Below are 22838 nucleotides of genomic sequence, written 5' to 3'. Positions count from 1 at the left end.
GTTTATTGTAGAAAAACCAGAAGACATTTAAAAAGTTAAAACTGCCTAGGGCGCCTGGGTAGCTCAGCCAGTTAAGCGTCAACTTCAGCTCAGGTCATGATCTCACGGTTTCATGAGTTTGAGCCCCGAATCGGGCTCTATGTCGACAGCCTGGAGGCTCAGAGCCTGGAGCCTGCTTCAGATTCTCTGCCCCTCCCCCACTCACACTCTGTCTCCCTCTCTCTCTCAAAAATAAACAGACATTAAAAAAATTTTTTTTTAATTACAACTGCCTACAATTCAACCACTCCCCAAATCACGAACATTCTAGGCAATGGATAGATACATCTTACAAAAATGGGATTCTATTCTGTATGCTTTAGAAATTATTTTAACTTATATTGTCAAACCACAGACACCTGGGCTCAACTGGTGAAACTAATAAAGACTCCAGTAGCACGTTCCTTCTTCTAGAACATTGAGGGCTTTCTGCCTGCCGTCAGTGTGCCAGGTGCTTGCAAGTCTCTAATTTCATGAGGAAGATGGGAAAGCAGCAAATGAACAATATGCCTATGTGGATAAAGAAGTTGAATCTCGGGGCGCCTGGGTGGCGCAGTCGGTTAAGCGTCCGACTTCAGCCAGGTCATGATCTCGTGGTCTGTGAGTTCGAGCCCCGCGTCAGGCTCTGGGCTGATGGCTCGGAGCCTGGAGCCTGTTTCTGATTCTTTGTCTCCCTCTCTCTCTGCCCCTCCCCCGTTCATGCTCTGTCTCTCTCTGTCCCAAAAATAAAAACAAAACAAAACAAAAAAACGTTGAAAAAAAAAAAGAAGTTGAATCTCTGGGGCAGGTGAAAAAGGAGGAAAGATACGTTTCCTGTCCCAAGAGCTCAGTAAATGAAGAAACATCCAGGGGCACCTGGGTGGCTCAGCTGGTTAAACGTCCGACTTCAGCTCAGGTCACGGTCTCACCGTTTGTGGGTTTGAGCCTTGCTTCTGGCTCTGTGCTAACAGCTCAGAGGCTGGAGCCTGCTTTGGATTCTGTGTCTCCGTCTCTCTCTGGCCCTCCCCCACTCGCACTCTGTCTGTCTGTCTCTCTCAAAAATAAAGATTAAAAAAAAAAAAAAAAGAAGAAACATCCATATTTCTTCCTCCTGCCAGAAAACCAGATGACATAAGCCCTGTTAAATATCATCCCTCTCTTGCAAACCCAACACAGTGTTGAAACATTTGGGTAGATTCCTAGACACATTTCCTTCGTACAAAAGGGTCCAAACTGGGCACATAAGAGAATGTCATGAAGGAAAACACCTTTGGTTTCAAGATGAAGATACATTCGTGAAGCTTTATTGCATCTGTTTCCCTCACCCAGATGAAGTAACCAGTCATTTAAACTTGCAGTTCTTACTTAACATTCTCAAGGTGACAAAAGTTCAGTAACTCTAGAGGTTAAGTTGTTAAAACCTCAGTTTTTATACAAATAGTGAAGGCGCTTCTTAAGAAAAATTTAGCCTTGTAAATGGCACATGGTTATGATAATTAAAACAGTTGCAAAGAGCATAAAGTGCAGCTGATTTATATGTAAAGGATGCAAACAAAATAGATTCAAGTTATTTCTCAGCAAAATGATACAATATTGAAACTAAAAAATTCCAGAGTAAACCACAATGATTTAAAGGTAAGAGTTGCAGAAATAAAACAATCTTAGCAGAAAAACATTACATTCTTGACCTTGGATCTGGATACACTAAGTCTGAGCCCTATAGTTCTCCCCTACTGAATGTTTTAGGGGTACCTTGGCCAAAACAGATGTGACCCAGTACCAGGGCTGATTTCACTTGTGGTTCTAGGAGCCCACATGTCCGCATATCCCCACCTACACAGCACTGTGGTGGAGGAGGTGGGAAGGGTTTTAATTATTCTCCTATGAATGAGGGTCAACTCCTGATCATCTGCTGGGGGGTGGAGGAGGGTGGTGGTGGTAATACAGAATGGCAGACATTCCTAATACTTTTCACCCTAGGGTCAACAGAACAGAACCTGGTTACAGAGCGGAAGGTTACAGCACTCTAAGTGCTGTACTCTTGCCCGGAGCCAGGGCTGGCCCCCCAATCCCAGGCTGCCATGGAGGCTTTTGTAAGGGAGTGTCATAGCATAAGATGTTAAGGACTTTGACTCCCATTCTCCACTGCCCTGCATCTACAGGACCCTCTGGCTACCACCAGCATTGGCTCTAACTCCAGATTTTACTCCTGGTGAATTTCTGCAGAACTGGCAATTGTGTGTATATGGAGGTGGGGATGGGTGCCCTCTGCACAGACTCACTCAACCACAGTGGTGCACAGGAGGTAAAGAACGAGCGTGGGGTATACTGGGCTACAAAGGGGGACCTGGAATTCTGGGGATAATCACTCATCTCATCCCAAGCAGCTCAGTCTTTGCTCTGAAATTCGTAACATGCACATTGAGCCAGCAACAACAAAGTCCCAGCTCTGAGTAGCCCTCAGAAAGGCTCCTGTGACAACCTTTGATCAGCTCACAAGGGAAATTCAGAGAGAAGGCCGGAGGGGAGCCTTTTCCAGGCTGAGCAGTGATCGTGAAAAAGACCTCGGGACATCGGTAGTGAGTAATCAGGACGAAGAAACTGCCCGGGTCTGGAGCTGCATGCAACTGACCCAGAGAACAGCCTGGTTTGGGGGAATCCCTCCGCCACTAGGGGTAGGGGTCTCCTGAGAGGCAGTCTTATGTCCCATTTCAGAGGGGGCCAGAGCCCTCAGATATTTCTAATAAATTAATCAGGACTCTCACCCAAGAGGTGGAACTCACTTGTCACCCTCATCTACTGTCTAGTCCAACCTGGCTAAAAGGGTGAGGGAAGGTCTTTCACTAATATTTAGATCACTTAAGAAGAATTTTCCTCAAATTCAAGGTGATGGGTACCTCCTCAAGGGGCTAGGATTTTATGTTTTGTTCTTAACCTTGGCTGTTTATGACAATCCCAACTTCATACTTCAATGTGCACTTTATCTCATTTCCAAACTTTAAAAAAAACCAAAAAAACAATCATTATGTCATAAGAGTTCAGAGTACATAAAAAAAATATTATTCTAAGAGAATAGACTACAAAGAAGAGAGGCTTTAGTTAATGTTAAAATAGGCAAGGTCATGCTTTCCATATAGCATGTACAGCCAGAGCTGTCTAACACCTTTTTGTTTCTTCGGATAAAAATTACTTAGCTTCAGCATGGGTGTACATTCAAAATGTAAAAAGCACTCGTTGTCACAAATTTGTAGAGTTCATGACCGAACTTCCTAAATTAGCTAATACTGTTGGGGGATGGGGAAGAGGACTTTATGTAAACTATCGGTTGCAAACATTCACACAGAGTCATCTGGAAAAAGCCGGGTTTTAAATTTGGACACTTTTTGTGAGTGATCTGGGCTCTGGGCTGAATCCGCGTTCTTCCACTCCTCTTTTCGAGGTGTTATAAGTGGGGCCACAACATCACTATCCTGTCAAGAAAAGAAAAACCAGGAACAAATAAAATCCAGTTTTCATAATTTTGAGGAAATCCTCAGGTACACATATCCTTGTCTTGCAGACAGATTGCTTCTAGACGAATGTACTCTTGGGAAACCCCAAATTATATATATGCCCTGTGCTTAGGTCCAATTAGAAACACCACAGTCCTAAGCAGGGAAGAGCCTTTGTAGAAAAAGCTAACAGACCTATTCTTTTCAAAGATGACCAAAAGCAACACACTCCCCCATTCTATGACCCTCTCCCTTCATACACTTTCATGAAACACAAACTTGGTTTTTCCAGGAAAGAGGGACTTCGCTGGGTCCCTGCTCCTTTCTTGCTTACTCCCCTCTGCAGTAGATGGTCCTTGTCTACAAGAGGCCCAAAAGGGGGAAGGACAGGGGTGTTTAAGTGTCCTACTTCAGCTCAGGTCATGATCTTGCAGTCCATGAGTTTGAGCCCTGAGTCAGGCTCTGTGCTGACAGCTCAGACCCTGGAGCCTGCTTTGGATTCTGTGTCTCCTTCTCTCTCTGCCCCTGCCCCACTCACGCTCTGTCTCTCTTGAAAATGAATAAATGATAAAAAAAAATTTTTTAAAGGGGGGGTAAGGGCAATTTATATGTGCAGAACTTGAACTTTTTCCTGCAAAGTTATAACTTTGGCCCATCAGCATAGATTCCGCCCAAAATGAGGAATGACCTCAAAGTGAAGTGACACTATGACTTGAAAGAAATGAGTGTAAGAAGGCCCTCTAAGACCTGACTATCCTGAACTGTTCTTGAACTTGTGCATAGATTCTCTTAGGGTGTATGAGGGTACAGGAGCTCTGAGAGCCTTTACTGCACTAGGAATACAATGTCTGTGGTAGAATACATGCTCTTCATTTGCACCTGTGCTCTCAGATCCACTTTTCACCTTTCTGCTGCTCTACTCTATGTAACAGGAGCTGCTTTTTTTTTTTTTTTTTTAATGCTTATTTATTTTTGAGAGAGAGAGACAGAGCATGAAGAGGGGAGGGCCAGAAACAGAGGGAGCTGTCAGCACAGAGCCTGATGCGGGGCTTGAACTCACAAACCGCGAGATCATGACGTGAGCCAAAGTCAGACACTTAGCCGACTGAGCTACCTTAACAGGAGCTCCTCTTATAAAGTATGTTTCCCAGGTCCCCTGCCTACTGGCTTTTGGTTAGGTTTGGCCAAAGCGGGGCACAGGTGGAAGACTGGAAGGGAGGAGGACAGAGAAGTGAGGGTATTACTCCCCTGAACCCTTCTGGCACTGGCAGCAGTGGCCGTGACTCTTCTGTGGTTCTAGCTTCTGCAGGTGGCCCCAAGACCTGGACTCCCACCTCCACCCCCAGAGGTGGCAGCAGCTTCCTGCTGTTGTCTCACTATCCTCTGCTCATTTAGCTCTGCCAAAACTTCTGTATCTTGTCTCCGCTATTAAATTTGTCAAACTACTCTGGATCTGACTTGATAGAGCTAAAAGTGGCCATTTAACTGCCATGATACTCCTATCTGGAAGATCTTATAGTACAAGGTCAACATTATTTGCCTTCAAATTCATCTCTATTTCTACCAAGGATCCTTATTTCTACCCATTCTAGTTTCAACTCTAGTGAATTTTATAAATACAAACTTGAATGTCACTCTCGTGCTTAAAACACTTCAATGGCTTCCATTGCTCTTGGCCCACAAGACTATGTAAAATCCCATGGGCCCCTCCCTGAATGCACTATGTTCTTGATCATCTTCTGGCCTCCCCCCTTCACCCCCTTTACCCAGGTGACTTCTCATCCATCCTTCAGGTCTCACCTTCTAAATCCTTCTTAAAATAAGCTTTTACCAACCAACCAAGTGTGGCTTAAATCCTTCTTCTTTTGGCTCATCTAAGACTCTGTACCCACTGTGCCCCACCCCAAAGCACTTACCACACCACTGTAATTGTTATTTACTTGTGCGTCTATTAACAGAGCGTGATCCGTGGAACTATGTCTGTCTTAGATACTGTTCCATCTCTGCTACCTAACATAGGACCTAGCAAAAATCCTCATTCAAGGAATGAATGTATCTAGTTTTAAAGTAGTTATCGCCACATAGCTGAACTTCAATAGCTTTTGGTCTCTCTAATTCTAGTCTCTCCTAGTTCCAATCCATCTGCTGCTGGAGTTTTCTTCCTTAATGTTTATTTATTTTTGAGAGAGAGAGAGAGAGAGAGAGAGAGAGAGAGAGAGAGAGAGAATGTGTGTGTGTGTGTGTGTGTATGTGAGTGAGCAGGAGGAGAGGGGCAGAGAGATGGAGAGAAAGAATCCCAAGCAGACTCCACGGGGTCACCACAGAGCCCACCCCAGGGCTTGAACTCACGAAACATGAGATCATGACTTGAGCTGAAACCAAGAGTCAGATGCTTAACTGACTGAGCCACCCAGGTGCCCCTAAATATTTTTTAAATTATTTAATTAATTGTTTATTTTTTTTTGAGAGACAGAAAGAGAGAGTGTGAGCATGCGAGAGGGGTGGGTAGAGAGAGAGGGAGACAGAGAATCCCAAGCAGGCTTCATGTTGTCAGTGCAGAGCCTGACGTGGGGCTCAAACCCATGAACCTGAGATCATGACCTGAGCCAATATCAAGAGATGGATGCTCAACCGACAGAGCCAGCCAGGTGCCCCTAAAGATTTTATTTTTAAGTAATTTCTACACCCAATGTGGGGCTTGAACTCATGACCAACTGACCAACTGACCAGCTTGAACTCATGCTCCACCAACTGAGCCAGCCGGGTGCCCCTAAATGACTATCATTTAAATGAGAACTTTTCAGAGGAAAATAAGGATCTCTTTAGGTTATTAATTAAAAACAGGAAATTATGCAAAGTACGTGAACAACAAACTACTCACCTGTGGCTTGGTGAAGTTTCTGATTAAGCACCAATGAACAAAGTACTGGTGTGCAGCAAACAAGCTCTTTTCATCAGTCTTCTTGCAGTATACGCGAATTAGCTGCTCTGCAAACCTCTCCGGCAAAAGCTCTGAAACCTTTTCAAAGAACAAAAGATTTCACTGTCATCTTGAATTCACACATTGAAGAGAGCTCAGCTGTTCCTAAGCTTCATCTTTTTTTTTTTTTTTTTTTTTTTTTAAGATTTTAAGTAAACTGCACCCAATGTGGGGTTTGAACTCATGACTCCAAGATCAAGAGTCGCACACTCCAGGGGCGCCTGGGTAGCTCAGTCGGTTAAGCATCCGGCTTCGGTTCAGGTCATGATCTCCCAGTTCATGAGTTCGAGCCCTGTGTCGAGCTCTGTGCTGACAGCTCAGAGCCTGGAGCCTGCTTCAGATTCTGTGTCTCCCTCTTTCTCTGTCCTCTCCCACTCACACTGTCCCTGTCTGTTTCAAAAATAAATAAACATTAAAAACTTAAAAACAAAAAAAAAAAAGAAAAAGAAAAAAAAAAAGAGTCACACACTCCAATGACCGAACAAATCAGGCACCTCAACCTAAGCTCCATTTTTCATGTTATATTAAAAACACCACATTGTTTTGCTGTTTTATCCCAACTGTCATCCAAAGAAAAGAATTGAAGATAGTTGTCATATTGCAAAATGTCCCACAATTTTATATTATTAAGACTAAAAAAAGTTTGTATTATGTAATTATACGTAGATCAGACTCTCATTAGAAGATATGCAAATAAACACATTTAACTTACATGATGTCAACCATACAACACTCCTTTCCCATCAGATTTATAACCTAGCCACCAAACCAAAAACAGTGCTTTCATCTATGTTTAGCAAACAGGAAAAACTGGCTGTTAAGATGATTTACACAAAAATCAGATATACTTTAATTTCAAAAATAATTTTTTTTTTTTTACTGTATACATTGACTTTAGGACCTAACCTGCATGTAAAATGCAGATTTATCATAAATCTGCCAAATGCCACTACAGTATATTTATTTTGCCCAAGTAGTTACCTGATCTTTAGTAATCCTGACTGCTTTGCTGAGGTCACTCTTACAATAGAAGCGAACATGATCAATAGGATTCTTGTCTTCCATTCCATAATCCATGTTGATAACCTTAATAAAAGGAATAAATTAGTAATCACTCACAGAACAATGAGAATTGAATTCAAGGTTGTAGGAGCGTCACAAAAAACGAAGCAGAGCTCTCTGGAGGTTCAGAAGTAAGAGCACTAATAAGGTAGCTCATAGTGGAATGAAAATAACTCTGGTGCATGTGCTGTAGGGATGTGGTCTTGAAATCTTGAGTGGGGTGGGGGAGATTATTTGTGTTTTCAACATAAGGAGGGTATAAAGTCTGTACCCACTATGTGATAGCCACTATGGTACTACAGATTCAAGGAAACTCGATACAATCCCAACCCCACAGCACCATGTAGCCTAGACTGAGGTTGAACAAATGATTATAAATGTAATTATTGGGGCACCTGGGTGACTCAGTCAGTTAAGCCTCTGACTTTGACTCAGGTCATGATCTCAGTTCATGGGTTTGAGCCCAGCGTCAAGGTGTGCTGACAGCTCAGAGCCTGAAGCCTGCTTCATATTCTGTGTCTCCCTTTCTCTCTGCCTCTCACGCTCACGTGCTCTGTCTCTCTCTCTCTCTCAAAAATAAACATTAAAAAAATTTTTTTTAAGTAATTATCAAACTACATTTGTTATAAGAGCTACCAAGGAAAAGCAAAGGGTGCTGTCAAACTTTGTAACCAGGGAGCCTTGTGGTCTGGGGCTTTGGGGAATGACTAGGTGTGTTTCCTGGGAAAGTCACAGGAATGAACCAGGTCTAGGTAGAAAAGAAAAGAATTCCAGGCAGAAGAAAAAGCTCTGAGGCAGACAGGACTGAAACGGTGAGCTGGGTTAAGTAACACTGAAGTCACTGTTGATCTTGGAAGAATAGTTCTAGTATGGTGATGGCGACACACAAAATGTTTAGGAGTAAATGAGAAGTAAAAAAGAGAAGACAGGGCGGGTGCCTGGGTGGTTCAGTCGGTTAAGCATCCGACTTTGGCTCAGGTCAGGACCTCGCGGTTCATGAGTTCGAGCACCGAGTCAGGCTCTGTGCTGACAGCTTGGAGCCTGGAGCCGGCTTCAGATTCTGTATCTACCAACCTCCACTTGCCCCCCTGCCCCGCTCCTCCCGTGCTCACTCTGTCTCTCTCAAAAATAATATATAAATGTTAAAAAAATTAAAAAAAAAAGAGAGAAGACAACTCTTAGAAGCTTGGCTGTTAAAAAGATGCAAGAAAGAAGAATATGGAGAGGAATATGGTACCTGGGAAAGGTAAAAGGGGATACTTTTCAAGGAGTTTGACAGGGGTGAAGGTGCGGTTTGTTTGTTTTTTAAGTTTGTTTATTATTTGAGAGACGTGTAGGCACACACAAGTTGGGGAGGGGCACAGAGAAAAGGAGAGAAAGAGAGAGAATCCCAAGCAGGCTCAATGCAGAGCCCAATGTGGGGCTTGATCCCACAAACCATGAGATCATGACCTGAGCTGAAATCAAGAGTTGGACGCTCAACTGACTGAGCCACCCAGGTGCCCCTGTTTGTTGTTTTCTTAAGATGAAAGTCTGTTTAACTGCTGATGGGAAAGTCAAAGAGACAGGAGAGAATGGATACTGTAAGGCTCCACAGAAGCGCTAAGACGAATGGCTCTATTGCCCAATGTGGCAGTCACTAGTCATAGGTGGATTTTTAATTTAAAGTCATCAACATTAAATACAATAAAAAATTTAGTTACTTAGTTGAGGTAGTCACGTTTCAAGTGCTGAACCTGTGGCTAGTGGCTACCAAAATGGACAGCACAGTTATAGCCCGACGCAGGGTTTGAACCCACAAACCGCGAAATCTTGACCTGAGCCTAAGTTGGATGCTTAACCAACTGAGCCACTGAGGCGCCCCTTTCCAAACTTTCTTTAATGAACATGTGCTGCTTTTATAATGGAAGTAGGGAGGCTTTATCTTAAAAAAAAAAAAAAAAAAATCTTTACTTAGTATATTTTTGGGCTAACTACTTACATCCACTATGAAGTCTTCAGCCTTTAGTTCAGTTTCTATCAAGATGTCCGTAGGTTTAGAACCAGCAAGATCTTCTGGAAGTCTTTTATAATTTTCCTAGAAAAGACAAGACTCCTTACATTAGAACCCCCGTTTTTCATCATTAGTGTTTGTGCCACAAAAGGTTCCCTCTCTAAAAATGGCACTTTACTAGGAAGAGTGGGTAGAGATACCCCTAACAAATACAGAGCTTCTGGCTTATGCCATCCTTCAAACACATCACAATAGAGTGATTCTCATAACAAAACTTCCACATTAAAAAAAAAATGTGGCATTGACTTAATAGGAGGAAAGTGTTATGAGGCAGGGTGTGGTAATCAGTGTGGCTCATGTTACTGGCTTTCTGGCAAACAGAAAAACCTTCCATAAGCAGGAGATGAAAACAGATATGGATATCTGGCATGCACCATCTGGGAGAACCTGATATAATGTGAAAGAAGAAATTAGTAAACAGCAGGTCCTTCGCTTCTCAGTGAAGCTCATGCAGATACCTTATTTTGAGGCCCCATTCATTTTCTTGCCTTTAGATCTAGCCAAAATTTGGGGCACCCCCTCTCACTTCTGGGATGAGAGAATACAGGTTTAGACTAAGACAGACTTGGGTTCAAATCCTAGCTCACTAACTGTGCTTCTGTAGGCAAGTTGTTTAATCTCTCCCAAGCTTCAGTTCCTTCATCTACACGACCAAAGAACACGTTATTGATGAGATTAAGTGAAAATGAACGTAGAGGGCTTAGAACAGAGTCATGATATTGTGATGGGTTAATGGCTTCCTCTTGGAGGTTTCCTCTCTTGGAAGAGAGAGATCTTTCACTATTAACAACTCAACTTACCTTTTCAATTTTTGTTGTTCCCTTTGGTTTAGTCTCACCCACATACTTGTATAGATTACGGCATTCAATTTTTTTTAAAATTTCTCGTGCTGCATCCAGTTTGGGATCAGAAGAATACAAAATCTCCAGGAAAATGTTATCTGCCAATTTTATAAAATTTCAGTTATGTTAAGATGGGGAAAAAAGGGTTTAAAGACTCATACACCGCTGTACTTCTGAAAGGATTTTAAGTGGACATTTACAAATGTAAGCACAGTATAACATTCAATGTCTTGGATTTGCTTTAAGATAATCTAGTGAATGGGAGAGGGCATATAGAGATGGCTTAAGGTTGGGTGATGGGTAAATAGGGGTGTATTAATTTGTTGTTATGCTTTATTTTCTTAAAGAGAATGATACTTAAGTAATTATAAAGTTATGTCTGAAATCTACTTCAAAAACAGACCAGTATTTTATGGGAGTGGGTGGATGGAGGGGATGAAGCAAAATTGCCATGTTAGTAATTGTTGCAGCCAAGTGATGGGTACATGGAATTCTGTATGTTTCATAATAAAAAGTTTTTTAAAGTTCCATGATGAAAGTAGAAGGTAGTTGTTTTTAAGATTTGATTTGATTTTTTAAGATTTTTTTTTTAAGTTTATTTATTTTGAGGGGCACCTGGGTGGCTTAGTCGGTTAAGCCTTCAACTTCGGCTCAGGTCATGATCTCCCAGTTTGTGAATTCGAGCCCCACATCAGGCTGTGTGCTGACAGCTCAGAGTCTGGAGCTTGATTCTGTGTCTCCCTCTCTCTCTGCACCTTCCCTACTCATGCTCTGTTTCTCTCTCTCTCTCAAAAATAAATAAACATTAAAAAAATTGTTTTTAAATAAAAAAATAAATTTAACATTCTATTATTCCAATTTAATTAAGATATTTTGGGGTAGACGGCTTGCATTGAAAGGGAGGGAAGGGATAAGGTCCACTTATTTCGTAGGAATATTAAGGGAAAAAGACTAAAGTAAGAAAACGGTTCCCTAAGGCAGTGGTCATATGACATTTGCTATGTTTAAGACAGCCAACATCTAGGTAAGCTGAAACATTTATAGGCATTTTTATTTTATTTTTACTTTATTTTAAAGTTTATTTATTTTGAGAGAGACAGTATGAGCAGGGGAAGGTTAGAGAAAGGGAGAGAGAGAATCCCCAAGCAAGCAGGCTCTGGGCTATCAGTGCAGAGCCCAACTTGGAGCTCAATCCCAAGAACTGTAAGATCACGACCCGAGCTGAAATCAAGAGTTGGATGCTTAACCAACTGAGCCACTGAGGCACCCCTATAGGAATTTTTATAGGAATTTATAAGCAGGAATTTAGGAAGCAGAGAGGACAAATTATGACATATTCATAAAAGGAACTACTACTCGACACTAAAAAGGAATAAACTACTGATGCATGCAATCTAGATGAATCTCAGACACATAACACTGGGTAAAAGGAGCCCTACAGAGATGAGTACACCTGCCTGATTGCATTTATGTAAAAGTCTAGAACAGGGCGCCAGGCTGGCTCAGTTGGAAGAGCATGCGACTCTTTTTTTTTTTTTTTTTTAAATGTTTATTTAGTTTTTTGAGAGAGACAGAGTGTGAGCCAGGGGAGGGACAGAGAGAGAAGGAGACACAGAATCTGAAACAGGCTCAACTCAGAGCCTGACACGGGGCTCAAACTCACGAACTGTGAGATCACGACCTGAGCTGAAGTTGGGACGCTCAACCGACTGAGCTACCCAGGTGCCCTGAGGATGTGACTCTAGATCGCAGGTTCATGAGTTTGAGCCCCGTGTTGGGTGTAGAGATTACTAAAAATCAATAAACTTAAAAAAAAAAGTCTAGAACAGGCAAATAGCGGTTGTTTCTAGGGGTGAGGTGAGGGCAAGAACTGACTGGGATGAAGCATGAGGGAATTTCCTAAAGAGAAGATAATGTTCTGTATCTTGCATGTGTCAAAACGTTAGCAAATGTACATAAAATGTGTGCATTTATACAAACTGTGTGTGCATTTTACATCAGAAGAAAAAAAATCTGTAAATTATTGTTCAACTTTAATCTTCATGCTAAAGGAGTTAGGGTAAAATGTACTGATCACTGCAATTTACTTAAAAACGCATCAAAACTGGGGTGCCTGGGTGGCTCAGTCAGTCCGACTCTTGATTTCAGCTCAGGTCATGATCCCAGGGTCATGGGATTGACGCTCACATTGGGCTCTGTGCTGATCATGGAGCCTGCTTAAGATTCTTTTTCTCTCTCTCTCTCTCTCTCTCTCTCCGCCCCTCTTCCCAGCTCATACTCTCTCGAAAAGAAAAGAAAAGAAAAGAAAAGAAAAGAAAAGAAAAGAAAAGAGAAAAAAAAAATGAAGAAAATGCATCAAAATTCAGATGGGTTAACGGACAGGATGGTAAGTGACAGACAAGTCATAGAGCAAGTTCAGTAAATGCTAGAACAACTGTACCGGTGTGGTGAGTGTACAAGTGTTCACTGTAAAATTCTTCCAACATTGCTGCAGGTTTCAACACTTCCCAGTAACATGTGGAAAAACATTCTTAAAAATTAAAAAACAGGGGCGCCTGGGTGGTTCAGTCAGTTAAGCGTCCGATTTTGGCTCAGGTCATGATCTCGCAGGTCATGATCTCACAGTTCATGAGTTCGAGCCCCACATCAGGCTCTCTGCTGTCAGCATGGAGCCCACTTCAGATCCCCTGTTCCTTCTCTGCCCCTCCCCAGCTGTGCTTGCTCTCTCTCTCTCTCATAAATAAAATAAACATTAAAAAAATTAAAAAACAAGAAGTGGAGACTTTTAGATAAAGTGAGTTGACTTTTGGAAAAGCAGCAAAGGTAAGGAAGGCTCACATGGTCCTATTCCTTCCAGGTTATGTAGTTAAGGCCAGTAAAGATTATATGACTGCTCAAAATAATATGCAAGAAAGATAAGATTCTGGGTCTCAAATGATGAAAGCTGGAAAATCCATATGCTTATTCTACCATACTCTTGGCAGATAAAGCACAAAAATGTGACCTAACATTTTGTATAGGATTTTTGACATTAATACAATATCCAAGGGTATAACCAGTGGACTCATCTCATTGAACAGGGTAAAAGCTAGTTTGGGTATTATAGAACCTTCAGAGTGAGAGAGAGCTATGTATAGTCATGTAGTGAAACCACATTAGGGGGCGCCTGGGTTGCTCAGTTGATTAAGCATCATCACTGCTGTCAGTGTGGAGCCCGCTTTGGATCCTGTCTCCCACCCCCCTCAAAAATAAATAAACCTTAAAAAAAAAAAAAAAAAGACCAGGGGCACCTGGGTGGCTGGGTGAAGCACCCGGCTTCAGCTCAGGTCATGATCTTGCAGTTCGTGGGTTCAAGCCCTGCATCAGGCTCTGTGCTGACAGCTCAGAGCCTGGACCCTGCTTCGGATTCTGTGTCTCCCTCTCTCTCTCTCTGTTTCTCTCTCTCTGTCTCTGCTTCCTCTCTGCTTGTACTCTCTCTCAAAAATAAATAAATGTTAAAAAAAATTAAAAAAACAAAGATCACATTAAACTGTATACTTTATGGTTTGTCACTTAACCCAAAAGTGTGTAAAATCCTGAATTCATTTCTTTTCATCAAAAGAAAGTTGAAATGTAATATAATGTTACAGGATAAATTGTTAGAACTAGCTTCTGATGATGAAGACTGAAGATTTTTTTTTTTTAATGTTTATTTTTGAGAGACAGAGACAGAGTGCGAGCAGGAGAGGGGCAAAGAGAGAGGGAGACACAGAATCCTGCTGTCAGCACAGAGCCCCATGTGGGGCTCGAACTCACGAACTGTGAGATCATGACCTGAGCTGAAGTCAGAGGCTTAACCACCTGAGCCACCCAGGCGCCCCACTGAAGATGACTTTTTAAATACAGCATCACCTGCTTCGTTATGAACAAAAGTTAAAATATCCCCACCTTGCTCAAACTGTTACGTAATCTCTTCTTCCATTCCTATCAACATAACAATGGGAGACTAGTATCTGCTATGATGTTTTTAAAACAAAACACAGAAACAATTTAGATACACATCATCCCTTGTGAGTGAAAGTGTCATCAGCCCAATCTAGATTAATTAACCAGTAGGAAAATCACTTATTACATTATAAACTTTAAATATTGTTGTACACAACGTTCTGAGTGTGCACAAAGATATGTAATATGAGGAATCACTATTTAACTTCTAATTTTTGATTTACTTATGTTTGAAAAGTGACTAAAAAGGTCTAAGTCTAAAAGGGACTCTATATCACCTACATGTCTATTTTTAAAGAATAGTATATATTCTATAATACACTATAGTACACTATAATACATATAGTTTTTATTATTTAAATTTTTGTTTCTTTTGGTTATATTTACTGAAATGTATGTTAAGTCTGTTAAACTCAATATGAAATATTTGGGCTCATATTTTGTATGTCCTTCCCACCCCCATATCATTTTCCTAGTAATTCGTTTTTATTGTTTTACAAAGGTATCAATCTGTGAGTTGTTGGGCATGGAGAATGTTGGTTCTTCAAGACAGTTTGAGAGGCACCGGTGTGAGTCTTGTTCTGGCAAATGTGCTGCAGACAGAACCCAGCAGTAGCATCACATACAGGAAGCTCATGTAAAGTGATCTCGGCTGCCTTAGCCCACTTAGCTTGGGTTGTTTTTGCTCATTTAAAAAACCTTCAGCCTTTCCACCGATTCTCTACAAGCTATGTGACTGCTTTCTAACTTTCTTTTTAAACGGATCCGCCACGTCCATGATCCGCCACGAAGAACTCCAACTTTTGTGGTCTACTTTTGCTTTGCTCATCTTTATGGCTCAGTCAGCACTTTCCCACATTAAAGAACCAGCTGCAACACCTTCACCTCTCCCTTCTCACCCTAAGCTGCAGGTTTTGCTTGTGTTGAAACGTGGCAAAATGCTCTTGGTATTCTGTGTTTTATAACAAAAGTAACGTTAAAAGCAAGTCAGTTTTTTAGTCTGGTATTAGTCCAGCTGTATTTTAAGTTAAATAACAGTGAATATTGGGTACTTAAGTGCCAAGTACTACATACCAGGTGTTATGCCTCATTTAAATACTATAACAAAACTATATGCTGGGTATCAATAGCCCAATTTGTAGATGAGGAAACTAAGGTTCGAGAGGTTAAATGATTTTATCAAGGTGATACAGTTAGTACCAAGCAGAGACAAAACTCAAATCCAAAAGTATACAATCACTAGAGAAGCTAAATATATTGGTATGTTTGGAAAATAACACATCTGCAATCCAGGCACAGCTTACACTTTATCTGAGATGGACTTCTGTGTTACCGTCTAGCTCTTACCTGTGAGCTTAGTGAAGGCATCCATGTCATCAATTGCCGTAGAAATGTGATACTTTTTTCCTTCAGCACCTACAATTTCTATGTAGGGGTCTGCTTTGAGGAAAGCATCTGTAATCCTAAAGATCATTTCATAAAAATTTATGCTTATGAGAAAATTTGAATATTTGGTTAATGCCATGCTTAAAGTTAAGGAAACCTTTCTACTTCAGAGAAGTAACACCCTGAGACACGATGTTCTAAAGACAACTGTTTTTTTTTTTAAACAAACAGATAAAAAAAGACAACTGTTTTTTGATCATACATAAATACATAAATAAGTGCATGAGGATTCATCAGCTACCATGTTTACTGTGATCCAAGCATTATGGTAGGGCTTTAGATACATTATCTTATTTAATCTTTCCAACAAGAAGATAGATGGAATCAGCCTCAATTTTACTGATGCAGAAATTAAGTAATTTTCATTGAATCAAGTTAGGAAGAAGCCATACCAGGGTTTGAAACTAGCTGAATTAAAAACAAATAAAAACTTCTTATCAAAGTAACAACCATACAAATAGATGAATGTGTTCTAACTAGTCTGCTCATGTCAATTTAAAACTATTTAGAGATATGGAATTAACTCACATTCTACTTCTGAGAATTCCTCATGGGTCTTTGAGTCACACAGAGATGTATGGCTATACTTCTATCTGTAGTTGGCTGAACTTTTCCACTATGGTTCTCACTGGGCCAGGGAGAAGAGGTCAAATTCCTGTTGGTCTTACTATCTGCTACTAATTTTGACAAATAATTGACAGGGTAAGGACGGGCGTTAATCTTAATTCTTGAAATTAACTTGTCATTAACTTCAGAATGTCAATTTTTCACGTCCCATCTCTCACCTTGATGACTAGTATCCGGCACATAAGTAACTACCTGTGAGGAGGTCTAAGGCATGCTGACATTGCCTCTTCATGTCTTGCTGAAGCCAACTCTTCCACGCTTCATCTATCCCCTTTATCTATTCTCCGCCTCTTCCTCCAAATAAGTTTTTACTTTATGCTCGTTTTTGTTGTGTTTAAGGGAACCATTTTAGATTTATTCACTTAAAATTTACTTGAATTCCTAGAAATCTCAACTTGACCCAAGAATGATACTCTAGCAAAGCATCATGAAGAAATTTTATAGGGAAATAGCACTAGAATTTCTTACATTGTATCAATGATGTTGCCAACTTTGTGTTGATAAGCTCTGCGGTGCAAAGAGGTACGGGTATGGAACATGTCATACAGATTCCCAACCTCCTGCAGAAAAACATGAAATAAATATTAATGTAGGTTCAGGTTATGTTACCCTTGTTAGTAGATAAGTCCATAGGACAAGGAAAAGGGATGGTGACAGATGGACAAGAAGGCTATGCATAAGGACTACCTCATTAAAATCCCTGAGCCCACCCATTAAAAAATACAAGGTAGTTTGCAACTTTTGGTTTGCAACTTTTCTTCTTAGTAAACCAAAATCTATTGTTTTAAGTCTATGGCAGGTTCTGTTTTAGGCATCTTCAATATATTTTGAATCTCAACAAGTCTAGAAAATTAGGCATTATTCTTTTTATATTCTTTATTCTCAAAAGAAAGACTTTCTGTAGTACAATACCATACTACTCTTTAGCTACATGACTCTAATCTAGCAGAGACCTAATGATTTAGTATTTTACCTATTATGAAACACTAACTTATATCACTAACTATGGTTAAGGATGAGACTTGAGCCAAACTTTCTAGGCTGAAACTTCAGTTCCGCCTTTTATTAATTGTATGTCTTCTTTTCTTCAATTTGCTCACCTGTTAAGCGGGATAATAATAGTATCTATTTCATACTGTTGTGAGAGTTGAGTTAATCCACCCAAAGCACCTAAAAACAGTGCCTCGCACAATACTTAATAAACGTCTGTTGTAACTTTGTTATTATTTAACAATGCAGTAGCAGTGAAAAGAACCTTAAGATACTTACAAGTGCTAAGCATTAAGAGACTGATAATTTACCAAGTTCTGATTTTTCCGAATTATTGAATGATTACTTCTAGATTTCAAACTATGAACTACACCTTCTTTGTTGTTTCCTCTGATCTAGCTTACCTTATCTCTAGTACAAATACGCTTCCTATCATCTACTTCACAAACACGGGCAAATTTAATAAAGCGCTGGTAATCAAAATTATTTTGGATTCCAAGATGATGGCAGTCCCTAGAAAGATTCCAAAGCAGAGAGATGAAATTTGTCAACAAGAAAACTGTACCTTAAGTATCAACACTGAATGTATATAACAATTTTTTATTTCATTCATTTATTTAAACAAAATTTATATATATTTAAAGGATATGAGGATTTTAACCAATTTTTCTGAAGTGTTCAGTGCATACCTGGCAAAATAATCCCATTTGTCCACATCAATGCCATTTCTTTTATTGGCCACTATCTCATAAAGGAAGCTTTTCTCTTTAGGACGCCCTTTGTATGGCCACTGGAAGACAAGAAAACTCACCAAAAGTTTTAGGATATGAACGAAATCTATTTACAAGCAAAGCAACTGTGTTAATCTAAAAATTATAAACAGAGGGGCGCCTGGGTGGCTCAGTCGGTTGAGCATCCAACTTTGGCTCAGGTCATGATCTCACAGTTTGTGAGTTCGAGCCATGCATCAGGCTCTGTGTTGACAGCTCAGAGCCTGAAGCCTGCTTCAGATTCTGTGTCTCCTTCTCCTTCTGCTCCTCCCGGCTCACACACTCTCTCAAAAATAAACATAAAAAATTTAAAAATAAAATAAAATAAAATAAAAATTATAAACAGACACGTGAATGGGAATGTGAGGTAAGTCAAAAAGTTCCACTCTTTCCTTCTTCCACCTAATTGCTAAACTAGTAGAAAAAGGAAAAGAAATGCTAAAGTATATGACATCCTGTTAATACCAAGCCTTGTGCCATTGAAAGGATTCTAACTCTATTACACTTCCATAACCAACAAACTTTCTTCTTTTCTTGGTTTAAAAGTTTCTTTAAAATTTAAGATCTGGGGCCCCTGAGTGGCTCAGTCAGTTAAGCATTGACTTTGGCTCAGGTTACGATCTTGTGATTTGTGAGTTTGAGCCCCACATCGGGCTCTGTGATGACAGTTCAGAGCCTGGAGCCTGCTTCAGATTCTGTATCTCCCTCTCTCTCTGCCCATCCCACGTGGATTCTCTGTGTCTCAAAAATGAACAAGCATTTGAAAAAAAATTTTTAATTAAATTAAATTTAAAAATATATTTTATTTTTAAATAATCTTTATGCCCAACATGGGGCTTGAACTCACAACCCCAAGATTACCTCACGTACTCTGCCGACTGAGCCAGCCAGATGCCCCAAACATGTTAATTTTAATGGAGAAACAGGACATGCCCTTTTACATTTTTCAAACAATGTTACTTCAGGCTTCTATACAGAATACTACATATATATTCATCAAAAGACATTTACATATGTATTTTAATTTGGGAGGTAATTTCTAAAGAACTGTTAAGAGATGAAAAAAATAGATAAGCCTTTTTATTTTTTTTGCACTAAACAGTAGAAATACATAATGTATTTTATCATTTAGTCCCCCTAAAATAGCCAAATATCTCTCTTCAAATAGCTCTGAAGGATTAAAAAAAAAAAAAAAAAAAAAAGCTCTGAAGGAAACTAGAAAAGACTAGATGGAAAACACAGTCAATTCAAATTAAGTTGTAAACAAACTTACCAAAGAATCTTTGATTGGTGATTCAAGTGGTCCTGTAATTTGTTCCTTGATAAAGCAAATATCTTCTTCAGGGATGAGACCGTAATGTTCCATGACAGCTTTGAGTCCATTAGAATTAACTAGGTGCTCAAACATCTTCACTGAGCCCTGTTCATGCTAGGAAAAGTCAGCACAATATGATCTGTTATAGACTCTAGTCCATCAGGGACCCCAAATAATTCAAATTATTCTTGATTCCAGGTAATTCAGAGATAAGGTTCCAATGCATGTTAATTATCTAGTTCCCAACTACCATCTTACAGATATTTTAAAAAACCTGTTAAATGTGTCTGTAAACAAATAAACCTTTTACATATCATGTTCATTATCTCATAAATACATTTAATGAGACATATAATTTATAGTGCAGAAATATTGCATAGTACAATACAAAAGAATATTACCCAGTCATACAGATGGGATCCTGCTTTAATGAATATCACTATAAAATTCAGTTCTATTGTTTCATCAGGCTTGGAACATTTGAAGTTACAAATTCTGTTAGCACTTCCATCTAGTGGTGAGAAGGAGTAACTGCAAACTTGCCACTTACGAACAAAAGTGTTTAGAGTTCTAAAGTCAAGATCTGGGGGGGGAATCTCAAATTGGCCTCTTTTTACTCATCTGTCCGCTCACTCATTCATAATTGTAAACATCAAATGATCCCCTGAAGATACTGGCACCATCACAGGTCTTACCAAAAACCGACTCAATATGAAAACAAAACCCTGAATGGTCCTGTAACTATTTTTTTTAAGTGAATGAAGATACATATTAATTACAACAAGGAAAAACATAGTTCAGGTTAATAGTGAAGAAATCTGGTAAACATTGCCTTAAGTGATCAAAGTTAATGTCACCAGCATTATGTTAAACAGAGTTTCCCTGCCTCTGATGCTAAAGAAGATATAATGTGGCATTCTGCCAAAAATACATAGTCTGACACTATGTATCAGAAAACTGCAAACTAAAGGACATATCAGAAACAACTCACCTGTACTCTTCAAAAAAATAACAAGATCATGAAAGATAAAGACTGAAGAATTGTTCCAGATCAAAGGAGACTAAAAAGAAATAGCAACTAAGTATGATTTATGTATGGATTGGGGAGGAATAAAGTTTTCTTTCTCCTTTTCTGCATGGACAATTGATGAAATTTGACAGAAACTATAAACTAAATAATAGTATAGCATCAGTATTAATGTCTTGATTTTGATACCTGTACTGAGGTTATGTAAGAGAATGTTCTTGTTTTTAGGAAATACCCACTGAAGTATTTAGGAATATAGGGGTATATCTACAACTCATTTTCAAATGGTTCAGAAAAAATTTTACTTTTTTTAAAGATTTTTATTTTTAAGTAATCTCCACACTCAACATGGATCTCAAACTTATAACCCAGAGACCAAGAGTCTCACACTCCACTAACTGAACCAGCCAGGTACCCCGAAAAAAAATGTTATTTATACAGAAAAATTTAAGTCCCACAAAGATAACATGGACAATTACAATGAAAATTATAAGCAACTTAGGAGTAAATATAACAAAAGATATAGAAGACCTTTATGGAGAAGATTATAAAATTTATAATAAAGGGCAAATGGCCAAAGATACTTAATAAAAGAAAAGAGATGAAAAGTTATTATAAAGTAATAATAATTAAAGCGTGGAATAGAAGAGAATCCAGAAGGATTCATCATATATGGAAAGTTAATAAATGTTGGGGGTGTGTTATAGATCAGTAAGGAAAGAATGAACTGTTCAGTAAACAATCATCCATGTTTTAAAAAAAGACATTAGATTTCTACTATGCACATGCACAAAAATAAATCCACATGAGTTAAGGACTTATATGTGAAAGGCCAAATATCTATTATTTTTAAAAATCTAGGTATGTATGTATGTATGTATATATGTATGTATGTATTATTTGAGAGAGAGAGTGGGGAGAGGGACAGAGGGGGAAAGGGAGGGAGGGAGGGGGAGAGAGAGAGAGAGGGAGAGGGAGAGAGGGAGAGAGGGAGAGAGGGAGGGAGAGAGAGAGAGAGAGAGAGAGAGAGAGAGAGACTCAAACGTGGGGCTCAACGTGGGGCTCAATCCCATAACAATGCCCAACCAAGCCAACCAGGTGCCCCAAAAGGTCAAACATATAAATAAAAGACATGGAAATGGCTGAGTAGATCCTATTTAGATCAGCCTTGCTGAAGAAAACAACTGTTAAGTCTGGACAACTTCCTAAAAGTACTGGAGAGCGACCAAAGTAGGCAGATGTCAGCAGGAAGTTAATAACTTGGAAGAAAAAGAGCACGGGGCAATATTCCAATTCTTTTATGGCCTTTAGTATGAGGCTCCCAGGAAGCAAAACTATAGAGAAACTATCGATCTCAGTTCATTAAAGAACCAGAATACTTCATCAACATTTAAAATTTGTTTCTCAAAAAGTACCATTAAAAAAAAAAATGAATTGGAGGGGTGCCTGGGTGGCTCAGTCAGTTAAGTGTCTGACTTCGGCTCAGGTCATGATCTCACAGTCCATGAGTTCAAGCCCCGTGTCGGGCTCTGTGCTGACAGCTCAGAGCCTGGAGCCTGCTTCAGATTCTGTGTCTCCCTCTCCCTCTGCCCCTCCCCAACTCATGCTCTATCTCTCTCTTTCAAAAATAAACATTAAAAAAAAAATCAAGGGGTGCCTGGGTGGCTCAGTTGGTTAAGCATCTGACTTCAGCTCAGGTCATGATCTCGCGGTTCGTGGGTTCAAGCCCTGCATTGGGTTCTGTGCTGACAGCTCAGAGCCTGGAGCCTGCTTCAGATTCTGTGTCTCCCTCTCTCTCTGCTCCTCCCCCACTCATGCACTCACTCGCTCTCTCTCTCTCTCTCTCAAAAATAAATAAATATTAAAAAATTTTTTTAATGAATTGGAGGGGTGCCTGGCAGGCTCAGTCAGAAGAGCATGTGACTCTTAACCTTGGGTCATGAGTACGAGCCCCACATTGGCTGTAGAGATTACTTAAATGAATGAATGAATTTGCAAGTAAGAGACTGAAGAAAAAATATTCACAATACATATATTTGACCATTATATATATAGTTACTATATATACTATTACATAGTTATATAAGTAATTAATCAAATCAACAATCAAAAAGCAAACAACATTTTTTAAATGGGTTAAGTGTTGAAAGAACTCTTCACAAAAGAAGATACATCAATAACAAAGTACAGGGGGGCACCTGGGTGGCTCAGCCTGTTAAGCCTCAGACTCTTG

General features: G+C 39.7%; 1 protein-coding gene across 1 annotated transcript in view; it reads right to left on the bottom strand.

Moving 5' to 3' along the window:
* Positions 1 to 1302: 1302 nt before the first annotated feature.
* The window catches only part of SAMHD1 (SAM and HD domain containing deoxynucleoside triphosphate triphosphohydrolase 1), a 50859-nt gene continuing 29323 nt past the window's right edge, over positions 1303 to 22838 (bottom strand). Inside the window, exons 7-16 of the mRNA XM_007077693.2 lie at positions 19537 to 19692; positions 18183 to 18283; positions 17898 to 18006; positions 16972 to 17063; positions 15778 to 15893; positions 10405 to 10544; positions 9533 to 9628; positions 7471 to 7575; positions 6391 to 6528; positions 1303 to 3488 (exon numbers count right to left, since the gene is read on the bottom strand). Coding sequence (XP_007077755.2) covers positions 3354 to 3488; positions 6391 to 6528; positions 7471 to 7575; positions 9533 to 9628; positions 10405 to 10544; positions 15778 to 15893; positions 16972 to 17063; positions 17898 to 18006; positions 18183 to 18283; positions 19537 to 19692 — 1188 coding nt within the window. The 3' untranslated portion in view covers positions 1303 to 3353. The remainder of the gene's footprint in view (positions 3489 to 6390; positions 6529 to 7470; positions 7576 to 9532; positions 9629 to 10404; positions 10545 to 15777; positions 15894 to 16971; positions 17064 to 17897; positions 18007 to 18182; positions 18284 to 19536; positions 19693 to 22838) is intronic.

The sequence above is a fragment of the Panthera tigris genome, chromosome A3, assembly GCF_018350195.1.
Source record: "Panthera tigris isolate Pti1 chromosome A3, P.tigris_Pti1_mat1.1, whole genome shotgun sequence".
Classification (NCBI taxonomy): domain Eukaryota; kingdom Metazoa; phylum Chordata; class Mammalia; order Carnivora; family Felidae; genus Panthera; species Panthera tigris.
The sequence above is the reverse complement of the archived record's forward strand: the minus strand, read 5'-3'. Positions and strand labels throughout refer to the sequence as shown.